Genomic DNA, 12,359 nt, shown 5'->3' with positions numbered 1-12,359 from the left:
TTCTGTTCTTTTATTGCATATTGTTAGCACATGATTAAATGTTGTGCTTTGTTCTGAAATGCATGAAGGGTATGTTGGATGCTTTCAAAACTGTTATGTCAAATGCAGACATTAGGTTTTGTTGTAGACATACCTGGTCTAACTTCAAAACTAAGTTCCCTGGTGAGATTTATAGGGAGCACTTTTGGAACGCAGCAAGATCTTTAACTAAGGTAGTAAGTTAATTTGTTAAGTTTACATTGTAATAAGATGTCAAAGGTTTTATTGAATATGGCATTTATGAATGGTTTCCTACAAATTTCAGCATCATTTTGACCAACATATGGCTGCAATTAAGAGAATAAATGTTGAAGCTTTCAAGTATCCGGAGGCAATACCAGTATGTAATTGGTCAAAGCATGCTTTCACTACAAGGTCTAAGTCTTGTATGATTATGAACAACTGTTGTGAAAGCTTTAATAATGTTTTGAAAGAAGCTAGAACCGAACCCATCATTTCCCTTATGGAGTGGATTAGGAGATATGTAATGAAAAGATGTTGTGCAAAGAGGGAGGGTTTGAAAAACTTTGAAGGAATGATTATGCCTTCTGTAGTCAAAGTGATTGAGAATGGAATGAAAAATGTGTCAAACATGAGAGTGAACCAGGCTAATTTGTTTGAATTTGAAGTTGATGATGATGGTGATACTTTTGTTGTTAATCTGCAAGATAAAGTATGTGGGTGTTATAGGTGGACTCTGTTAGGGATTCCATATTACCATGCTCTAGCATGTATTGCAAAGAGAAGGTTGCAATATGAGGAGTTTGTACACCATGCTTACCATGTAAGCACACATGCAGCCACATATGCCCCTATTTTCAAAGCCAAGCCAGGCTACAAACAGTGGGACACTCAACCTCACCCAAAGCCATTACCCCCTCCTTATAGAAAGATGCCTGGTAGGCCAAGTAAAAAGAAGAGGGTCAAAAATCAAGCCAAGAGAAGATCAGGAGAGTCAGTTGGTGCAAAGAATAAAGAAGCAGAAGAAGTGCTCCAACTATGGTGGTCTAGGGCACAACAAGTCCAAGTGCCAAAATGTAAGTCAATCACCTCATGAGAAGATGCCTAAAAGACCTAGAGCAACACCTGCAGCCCCTACATCAGCATTAGTACCAGCAAGCACTTCTGCACCTGCATCAGGTCCATCTGTAGCAACTACGACTACTACCACTTCTAGAGCTCAGACAGGAAAAAGAAAGGCAGGCACAACTTCAACAGCAACAACATCATCTATTTCTGGTGTTTCAACAAGGGCATAAAGGCAAGAAATTAAGGCAGCTACAACAACTTCAACAACAAGACAGACAAAGAAAACATCTTCCTTGGCTGTTGTGAACTCTTCACAAGCTTCAACTATTGTTGTCACCTCTGCCAAGAAGACAAAAAGAGCATAAACAGGGTCTGCTTTACTTATGCATCTGTTTTCATCTGTTTTTAAGAACTTATAAAATGCTATTTTGTGTGTTTTTGAAACATATGCTATTGTGAATAGCAATAACTATTATTTGTTGTTTATGACATTGTACCCTTTAATGTATGGATGTTAGTTTGTTTTTGTAAATGTTGCTCAATTGTTCTGGTTATAACAGTTAGGATAACACTTAATGAAATTTGCAAACTTATGCAAAATAGCATCTTTTCATTAATAGACCATTAAAAGGTCAAACCAGTACACATAGCCAATTTAAGGGCTTTAATTCCATTACATTGCATAATGTGGTTGAAGAACACCACTTCTAACCAATCAACTTAACAACAACAACATTAACTACAACAGAAACAACAATACAAGCAGCAACAACTACACCAATTTGTTCATTTTGCTGTCTTGCTATGACCTCATTCTGCTTCCACTTCTTCTTCTCAATGTTGTCAAGTTGCTGAGAAAGTCTTCTCTTCAAACTTTCAATACAATTCAATTTAGCTTGCACCAACCTCAAATCAGTGGCAAGTCTGTGCTTTTCAGCAATGAGCACATTAGTAACATCCCTCTGCCAATCCAAGATTTCTTCATCTACCCATTCAAAGCAGTTGCAACCTCTGTTGTCTCAAAGTTGTAGAATTTGCAAGCTTTGAACCTCCTCCCTGGATTCTCATGGGTCCACAAAGTCCTAACAGCAACTGGAAGACCACAAAAGCACTTCTAACCCCTCGGCATTACTGCTACCTCTATCCTACAGAACATTGCTAAGATTAATTAATCCCCAAATAAAAAAAACCCTAATTCCAATTTAAAACCCTAACTTACGATAATTCGCAAAATCAACAAAATTAATGGAATAAGTCCTTAATTAATATTACTTACCTGCCTCATAATTATGCCAATTGAGTATATTTTCAGAAATTGGAGCTCAAAATTGGAGTTCACCTTCTTCAAAGGGGAGCAATGGACTTTGGGTGGAAGAACAGAGGAAAGAACAAGGTTTAATTGGGGAAGAAATTGAGAGGAGAGAGAAAAAAAGTTGGAGGGAAAAAAGGGTAAAAAATTAGAAGGGAGAGGGATAAACCGGCGCACGTGACCCCCACGTGGTAGTCAATGCCGTTAAACCAAGTCAACAGGTTGAAAAAGGGCCTCAGGTATTATTTTACAAATAATTTCTAGTATTAGGTGTATTTTCACAAATATATATATATATATATATATATATATATATATATATATATATATATATATATATATATATATATATATATATATATATATATATATATATAAGGTGTTTTCTCACAACAAAGAACACTTAAAAGGTGTAATCTGACAAAATTTCCTTACAAATATAACCAGTAGGAAAAACTATCAAGGGGAAGAAACCACAAATTTGGAATTAATACTCCATTAAAAATCGAAAGGGTTCCAATCATCTCGTTAGGTTTTTAGCTGACTAATCGTTGGACACAAGTAAGTATATTAGATATTTAGATGATTAAGATGTATGTCAAACTTCAGACTTAACTCATGTAATAGGGATACATATCTAATACTCCCTCCATTTTTAAATAAATGAAACATTTCTTATATGCTTATATGCCAATGCAAAACTTTAACTGAAATTACCTTTAACTATCAGTGAGTAAAAGTTATAACAATTGAATATTAATAAATTATTCATTGAGACGATTCTAACAAGTATTCACATGACTTTATTTATTCTTATGTATAAATTACAAACAAAAGTCAAAGCAAATTAGATGAATCGTGTAAAAAGTCAAAACGTTTTCTTTATTTAAACATAAAGGGAGTAAATAAAGAAAATGCAATAAGCCTCATGGGCATCAAAAAACCCGATTTTGAATGTTAGACCTCACATTTTTTACTCCAAATCTATGTTTGTGTTGCTAGCCCACTGATATTTTGGGTGTTGAGTGGTTGACACTTCTATTTTACTTTCCACTTTTCAACATTTGCCGCTATGAAAAAACTAGGAAAAGTAATACTTCTTTTGTATTTTATTACTTGCTCCATTTTTTAATACGCGAAATTTTAAGAGAAATAATAAAAAAGTAATAAAATATGAAGGAATTCAAGTGGAAAAAGAATATGGAAATATTAAAGTATAATAGTTGGAGGATCCACTAGAAGAGAAGAAATTAGTAAAATATTGTGAAAGGTTTCCAAATAAAGAAATGGTGCAAGTAATAAAATACGGCCACAAAAGAAAAGTGGAACAAGTAATAAATACAGGAACTGCCTTCCTAATGATAATAGCAAAGAAAACTGTAATATACCAGTTAAACATGATCGATCAGGCACAAGAATCTTGGCGATAACAGATCCAGAATTGCTGATGAATGGAGAAACTATCAAACTAAACTGAAAAAATGTTGGAAACATGAGTATGCTGCAGCAGCAACTAAAAGCATATTTGAAAATTTTTAAAGTGCAAGAAAATCATAACATCTAGACTTCAATCATGATAATCTCAGCAAAGTAAAGGGTGAGCTAAAAGGGCTTTCCCTGAGAGATAAACAAGAATATGGAAAAGCTAAAGGCCACCACAGATTGTGAGCATCATCAGAAATCATCATCCTCTTCCTCGGCAATGTGCTTAGCAAGTTCTTGTTCCTGCTGCTGCCTTTCCCTTCTCTTCTCGGCACTTTCCTTTTCCTTGTGCGAGTTAGGTGGGTATCGTAGAGCCCGTACTGCTTCGTTGTGCATGTTCAGACAGAAAGCAATTCTAGAATCAAAGGCAGACTGTGGCTCAGTTGTTGAGTAGATATCACCAGTCTCCTTTGATAACATCCAACCGTTTGCATGATCTAAAGTGGCATCTATTGCACCATCACGAATAGCCTTGGCCACAATGCTCTCAGCATCAGCAACAGGGTTGGGAGAATCTAATCTCAGCTTTTTAGCAACATCTGCAAGAGAGATGCGGGAATAGGAGATGCTAATGTTTCTCAACCCAGTCCTAATGACGTTGTGGCGCAGACGGACAATCAAATTGTGAGTTCGATCCTTGTCAAAAGTAGAAGAGAACTTTTCAGTAACTCCTCTGAACAGCTCCAAGTCACCAATACGAACAGCCTACAAAGCCACCACCAACACTAGTTCATCAGCAATAAATTAGAATTGACAAAATATAAAGTTGCCTAAAAATGAACTTTGCAGGTTTAAGACAATGAGAATACATGCTGCAAATGAGATCACATTCATTAAACATACATTTGTAAGCTCAAAGTACGGACGCAAGGCCTTCTCCATCCCTTTCTGCATAAACATTGTTCTCTCAGGTATTTCTCCTAGTAGTAATCGCACTATCACAGCCCATTTGTTGCACTGAATCCTGAAACCACGGGCTGCAATAGGTGCTTTCCTAGCAGCCTGAAGAAGGCTCTCTTTTGCATCAGTATATTCCAACTGAATTGTCTGGATCTTTCCAACATAGAAGAGATGTCGGCAATGCTGCAGCAAAAAATTTAAGTTGATAACTTAGACCAGAATCATCATTAGACAATAAGCACTTACAAGAGAAAAATGCAGTAGTCGGTGAAAAAGGAGACAACAACAGAAGATAATGGTGCATACTTGACCAGAAATACTCCATAAATAGGATTTAAGCTACTCCAACTATAAGTTCCTATTACCCCCATAATTGAACCACAAAATGACCAAGAGTAAGTGGCTTACACCACATAATAAGGTATAACATTGTAAAAACATTCCATGCATACAAGCAAAACCAGAGAGCCAAATAAAAATTGGTAAAACATATTACAGTACAACCCCAATATAGATGCGGTCCTCAAAGAAAACTTGACAGGTGTTAAACATAAGAGACAGGTGCATGATACTCCCAACAATATAAAGAACTTTCCAAGCAAAAGTAATGCTAGAAAGTAACAAAACTACAAGCAACTTTTACAGAGAGAGTTCAAAGCAACTTCATGAAACTACCCTCCTTATTCTAAACAATCAATTTTGCCTTCAATTTCTGGAAGTCTCAAACAGAAATACAGCTTCATTTGGAGTTATTAGATAGAAAATGACAATGTTAATAGAGAATTAAATTCTATAACTTTTACACCAGCCAACATCACTTTTACCAGTTTGAGATGAGATTATCCAATCAACCTCTCATAGCATTAGAAGAGCAGGTACAAAATGTGAAACAACAACCAAGGATTACAGATTTCTTAGCGTAAATACTGCTTTACTACACTAGTGCATAATAAATCATAGGAAGACAGTACTAGCATTACAGGTAACAGAGAATACCTGCTGATTGGAATGAGCCCCAAAACTAGGTGCCTTGGATCTCAGCTTTTCAGCCTGATCATACAAGTTGTAATGGAGGTAATTGCGAAGCAGCAGGTTCAGAAGTGTTTCCTGCAGCATAGATAAATCACATGTAATTCAAACTCTCAGCATATAAATCAAATTATGTATATATAATTATATATATTTATGCTTCTCATTGACTGCACACAAACCTGACCAAGCTCATCATGGTGCAATGTAGCCAGCCGATGCAAGGTGAGGAGTTCACTGGAAAAGAAAAGAATTAGATTAAAGAGCTAAAGCAGAATCACAACAAAATCAATAACTTTATGAAACATATTTATAGTTTGCCTATGTACATTAGGGTTATCAATCTAATTTCAATACAAGAAATTAAGGCAAATAGCAAATCTGAGCCTACCCACGGATTTCAGCAAGATCACCAGTGAGCTCATAGCTCAATGAATAGAAAGAATACAATTTGGATGCCAGCACATCAGCAACCCTTCTTTTCAATGATTTCAAACGAGCAATGCTTGCAGAAGCACAAGATTTAGCCTGAACATTTTCAGAGTTAGCTTGAAACACATACGACAATGAAGGTACAAAAATAGTTCATTGGAACAGAGCACACCTCATTGTGCATTTTCTGATCAATTAGAAACAACAAGACAATCAAGTAACAGAAGATTTCCAGCTCCGGTAAAGTGCTTTTCCCTGAAGGTTGCACAGCAGATGTTGCAGTATCAACTTCCATCTCCTGTTCACCTCCCTATAACCAATGTTATGAAAATAAGTTAGGATTTCCATGTTGGAACATAGCTGTAAGCAACATTGGAACTATAATATGCATGGTTAAAAGAGAACCTGAAGTCACACTTTCCTAGTACTCCCTCCATCCCCTATTTACATGCCTATTTCTCAATTTTCACGGTTACTAAGGAAAATGGGAGATTTCTTATAACATAATCATTGGAAAGTACAATAGTCCATGTGGGTACAACTTTATTGCAAAAATTAAAAACCAAAATAATAAATAAAAACCCCTCTGTCTTTCTCTCTCTCCTTTCCCTTACAATTGAAAACACAGACCTAGAATATAATGGCAAAACCCACAAAATCAACCTCTTCCCTCATTTTCTTTCTTTAAATTTCTCAAGCTTTCTTTCTCTAAATAACAACGGCAAAACTCTATATTTTTCCAGATGTTTTCATTTTCTTTTTCGTAGGAAAAATAAAATTCAAAAGTAAGGTTTTGTTTATTTTAATCAGATTCGAGTTTTATCTTCAATCATGGTGTCTAATTCAACCATCAATGCTTCGATTCCTAACAAGGATTTTGGCAAGAAGAAACGAAATTTAATCATTTTATCTCTTTAATCTGTATATTTAGGAATTTTTTGATGAAATTTCTTTGATTTTGGTCTGAACATGGAGTTTGTGATGATGGTAGGTTGAAGAAAAGTGGCGAAATTGAAGATAACTCTATGTTGTCTATATAAACAACCAGATCTAGAATTTTTTGAGGAGATAGAAAATGAACAATATGGGGGTTCCGCCAGATCTTAGCTCATACAACCAACAAATGGTAAAATTACTTGAGGACTTTTATAGAGGGAACAAAATCAAGCAAAGAAATAGATTTATTTATGAAAAACCCAATTCGAAAGGCAAGATACGAAGAGAGAGAAAAAGTTAAAACCAGAGGTTGAAGATGAAGTTTGAGAGGAGGGGGGGGGGGGGAGAGAGAGAGAGAGAGAGAGAGAGAGAGAGTGATTGTTACCAATTAATGCCAAAAGGGATGACCAGTACATAAACCAAGAAACACCATCACTATTATTTGAGGACAATTGAGGAGTTTAATAAGTGAAATGAGGGTATTATTTTCAAAAATCACAATCCTATAATAGAAAGATTCTCTTATACATGTAATTAGGGGACGGAAGGAGTAACTACTAATGTTGTTCCAAACAAGTTTATTACACATCTATAAACTCCACACCCAACTCCGATATGAAAACAAATGCCTTTATTATCCGATCCCTCACAATAAAAGAGCTTTGAAAGAGAGTACTCAATGAAGAAAGTTGGATTACACGTACTTCTGTAGCTTTCTACAGAGCATGATAAGACTTCTCCTTTAAAAGGCTTACTACCCCCCGCCCTATCACTAAGTGACAAAGGAGTGGGATAATTACAGCCTATCAAACAAGGCTCTGCTACCTCCACTACAGCAATCTAAACCATAATTATGCAGACCAAAAGAGACTCGAGATACAACTTAGGATACTGAATCCACTCTGAGCCTCGGCCTTCAGACATGGGATACCTCTCTTATCTATGAACAGCCTTCAAATTCACTTTTATGATTTTCAAATCAGCCACTCATAAAGTTGGATAGACAACCTCAATTCATACAACAGAACTTCAATTGATGAAGAGGAAGAAGAAAAAATTAAAGGCTTTAATTTTCAGCAAGGAACAATATGGAGAGAGGCTTTGTCAGCACCCAAGTACTAGCCAACCTTGCAGGTCTACATGTACTTGGCAGGAAGGCACTATCAAGAGGAAGAGAGGATTGCTTTGTAAAAATAAATAATATATATTAGATTCCCACCACCCCAATTCCTTAATACCATCACTGAACAAAGGGTGAGTTACATCATCCAGAGACCATAACCTAGAAATCCAAGACTATACACAGACATTAGGGCCAACACAGAGAGAGGAGAGTGTGACAGGCAAGAGATTTATTGCATGGGAGGCATATTCTTGTCATGTACTAAAGAAATTTTCTTTTGAGTTAATGATTTTTCTTATTGCCAATGATTTAGTCACCCTGTCGGTAAGATAACGCCCTCATAACAAGTTTTCATCAACAGTTATTTTCGTTGAGTTTATGCCATTATTCTTGATGCTATAATAGCCTAATAGGCCTCATCAGCTGTCTATAAATATATGTGACTTGAATGATTATATAACCCTCATATAGCATATAGGGGTGTCCATTCGGTTTTGGGTTTGGATTTAGGCTAAATCCAATCCGATCCGAATTATAATTTGGTTTTCAATCCAATCCGATCCGATCCGAATTACTCTTCCAATCCAATCCGAATTAAAATTCGGTTATTTTGGATCCGATCCGAAAATTCGAATTAAAATACGTTGATTTATAACATCTAATAAACTAGTACGATAATATAAAACGGTAGTCATGATTAACATAAATTGTTTAACATCAAGTCTAATTAAATTGTTCAAAACATGTAGTACAACTAAAAGGCAACATTAAGAGTTCATTACAACAATTAAGTAGCAGCATTTTTGTTCAAAATAAGTAGCAGCAACTTTTTGTTCAAGACTTCAGCAACTTCCAATAGAAGGCAGTAGGAGGCATCAACTTAAAACAGTAGGCAACATCAACTTATAAAGAGAGCAGGCAGCAGCAACCTAAGAAGAAAGCAGCAAACAGCACAAAAGGCAGGCCACCAGCATTCTTTAATCAAGGCAGAAGCTTAGTCGTCTAAAATCTCAAATGTTTCAGGCTCAGCAATGGATATTTTGCACAAATCTTGATATTAAAGGCCCAATTATAAACCACTGCAGTCCATATTATACATGTTGATATCTAAATTTCAGTTTCCAGTTTTAATTGGATCCGATTAGGATCAATCCAATCCGATCCGAAAATCCGAATTTTCAAAAAAACCTCAATCCGATCCGATCCGAATTGATAATTCGGTTTGGATTGGATTGGATTTCGGTTTTTATCCAAATTATGGACACCCCTAATAGCTTATAGTTGGGATCAAAAGGCAACTAAGAGCTTAGACATGATTCCCACATACCTCTTTGAACACGACATTTACTTATTCTAAAGCAACAAAATGCTCATTTGCAGGTCCAGAGCAAAAGATGAACTGATCTTGCAACTACAAAAATTTTTATTTATTCAGTTCTAGGCCAAATTTGACAACATGAAGGTAAAGGCCACTTCAGTGCTTCCGTCACAGATTTACACTACTACTCACCATCATAAAGAATTTTAAGTGTTATTAATACTTCTTCCTTGATCTTGCATGTTCCTAGAGTAATATTTCATGAATAGCAGCTTTTCATGCTCTACAAGGAAGATTGCTAATTACATAGCCCCAATACTATTGATTTTAATAAGGAATATCTCACACCTAATGGCACTAACCGGATCTTATACTTGATTCTAAAAATCACCACTTGGGCACGCCTAGGCATTTGGTGAATCGATTCACAGAGAAAATAGCATCGAACTAGTAAGGGCAAGCACATTACAAGAGGTACCAACGGGAGCTGCCTTTTGTGCAGACGCACATGAGTGAGATTTTAACCACCCAGAACTGAGCCCCGAATACATATTAGCCCAAAGGGTGAACCGGGTGGAACACCCAAAAAAAAAAAAAAAAAAAAAGAAAAAAAACGTAAGTGAGATTTTAGGTGCAAACCAGAATTCACCAATTTCTTTTTTCTCTTGTATTTATTCATTTGTAAGCTTTACTCTAAATTCCAATCAAAAACAAAAATATTACACTAAATGATTACTTCCCAGTTCAACTCATTCATATAACAGGGAATCTATGTCTTCTTTGTTTCAATTCTGCATTACAATCAAATAAACGTTACCTTGGGAAGAAATGCGGAGATCTTTCCATGGGCCTCGGAACCGGGAGAAAGAGCGTAATCAAGGAAGAAATGCAGCACACGGGCCGTGAGCTTATGACGAACAGCAAAGGTAAGGCGGATTCCACGAGAAATCCGACGAGCTTCTTTGGTATAAGAACCCGTTTCCAATAGCGACGCAATCTCCTTCAAATCTGCAACAACAAATCAAGTTCAAAACCCTAAAAATTGGGCAAAATTCAACGAAACAGAAATCAAAATCGGAGTGAAGGAATTAGGAAATACGCTTCAAAGTAGGTGGATCGACTGAGGAGAGAGAATTTGAGTGGGGTTGAGTATCCTTCATTTCCACATCTTGAGTCATTTTATTGCGGATTTCAACTGTTGCGAAGGATGAAATTGCAGAAAATTAATCAGAAAAGTTCTTGAATAAAAGAAATTGGAATGAAATTGATGAATTTGTACCTGAATCTGTTGAATTTGGGGGAAAATGTTAGGGTTTGAAGCTTCGAAATGTAGTCGCTTATGCTTCAGTAGTTCCTTTCTTCTTCTGCAAGAAGCTCAATGATGCTGAAGGCTGAAGCGGCTTTTCTTTTTCCTTTTGTTGGGAAAACTTTTACGGCTCTTTTTTAATTAGAGCAAGATTAGCCCTAAGTCATTGTAAGAAGTAGAGTCCTAACAAAATATGAAGTGGAGTCTTGAAAACTCAAGACTCAACTCTACACACTATACACAGTGTTTTCCCTATATACACATCAAAACACAGTGTTTTGATAAAAAAAAACTTTTTTTTTTATTTCTTAAATACATTAAAATCTATGTACATTTCTTCAAAAAAAAAATATTCTATGTACGTTGTTTAAAAAAAAATGTATGTACGTTGTTTCAATTTTTTTTTAGATATGTACGTTGTTTTTAATTTTTTATATACAAAAATCATATTGTTTGTTTTATTTTATCTTAATTATTATGTGCCTAACTTGTTTCAAAAAAAATAAAAATACGTACCAATCATGATTTAACAATAATTATCAATTTAAATTATCTTGTATTTTAACTATCCTATTTTTTTTGTAATTGTTTGTTGGTTTTTAATATTTATCATGTATGTACCTAGTCATAATAAAATTACTCTATATATGTATTATAGAAACTAAATATCCTATTGATTTTATTATCATTTATTTGTCTTCTTTAAAAGCCTACAAAAAAATATAAACAACGTACAATATTGAAATATATATGTTAAAATACAAAAAAAATTAATAAATATTTTAAAGAAATCTAAAATAAGTGAAGAAATAAATCTGATTGAGTCTTAAACAGTCTTAACATAATTAAAAATAAAATAAATAATTAAATTTTATATAAAATCTGATGTGGCAATGGATTAAAATCTTAACACCAGACAAGGCTAATCTTGCTCTTAGTGTTATAAAAATAACTTACAGTTTGTGCAATTTACCTGAATTTTCTTTTCACTTTAAATTTAATAAAACTAGAGGAAAGATTTCCATAGAAATGGCTTAACCATTATAAGCTAATTCCCTAATTGCGTCGGTTTGAAAACTTATTCCCACGGTACTATCCACGTAGGATTGGTACAAGGTTCGTTTTTTAAAAAAAAAAAAAAATTCAGTGTAGAACCGCAACCGCTATCACTGTTAGCGGTTATAATAATTAAATAGCAATCACCATTGGCAAAGTTAACCTATAAACCGCAAATATTGTTAGCGGTTTTTATTGTAAAACCGCAAACGACATTAGCGGTTTTAACCTATGAGCCTACCACTGCAAAACTGCTATTTAAACCAGTAAATGTGCTCCAAAAAATTATGAACCTCTAAATGTGCTCCAAAAAAATATGAACCTAAAAAAAATAAAAAGGCATAATGCCTATAAAGAATCTGTGACAAACCAACAAATATGCATTCATCCAACACAAACT

General features: G+C 35.0%; 1 protein-coding gene across 1 annotated transcript; it reads right to left on the bottom strand.

The window, feature by feature from the left end:
- Positions 1 to 3,818: 3,818 nt before the first annotated feature.
- On the bottom strand, positions 3,819 to 11,032 carry LOC145568911 (putative 26S proteasome non-ATPase regulatory subunit 3). Its single transcript, XM_081628295.1, has 9 exons — positions 10,877 to 11,032; positions 10,697 to 10,792; positions 10,415 to 10,605; positions 6,393 to 6,530; positions 6,180 to 6,316; positions 5,971 to 6,025; positions 5,756 to 5,866; positions 4,703 to 4,942; positions 3,819 to 4,564 (listed from the first exon to the last, which is right to left on the bottom strand). The coding sequence occupies exons 2-9, from the start codon at positions 10,773 to 10,775 to the stop codon at positions 4,052 to 4,054; spliced, it is 1,464 nt and encodes a 487-aa protein (XP_081484421.1). The 5' UTR covers positions 10,776 to 10,792; positions 10,877 to 11,032; the 3' UTR covers positions 3,819 to 4,051.
- Positions 11,033 to 12,359: the final 1,327 nt, after the last annotated feature.

Source organism: Chenopodium album, chromosome 11 (genome assembly GCF_948465745.1).
Source record: "Chenopodium album chromosome 11, dcCheAlbu1.1, whole genome shotgun sequence".
In the NCBI taxonomy this organism is placed as follows: Eukaryota; Viridiplantae; Streptophyta; class Magnoliopsida; order Caryophyllales; family Amaranthaceae; genus Chenopodium; species Chenopodium album.
Note: the sequence above shows the minus strand (reverse complement) of the source record. Positions and strands in the feature narration are given on the sequence as shown.

Coding starts and splice junctions, on each gene's coding strand:
- LOC145568911 (XM_081628295.1), bottom strand. CDS start 10,775: ATGACTCAAGATGTGGAAATGAAGGATACTCAACCCCACTCAAATTCT. Junction 6,317..6,392: donor ATCAGAAAATGCACAATGAG/GTGTGCTCTGTT, acceptor GAAAATGTTCAG/GCTAAATCTTGTGCTTCTGC. Junction 4,943..5,755: donor GGGCTCATTCCAATCAGCAG/GTATTCTCTGTT, acceptor TTTTTGCTGCAG/CATTGCCGACATCTCTTCTA.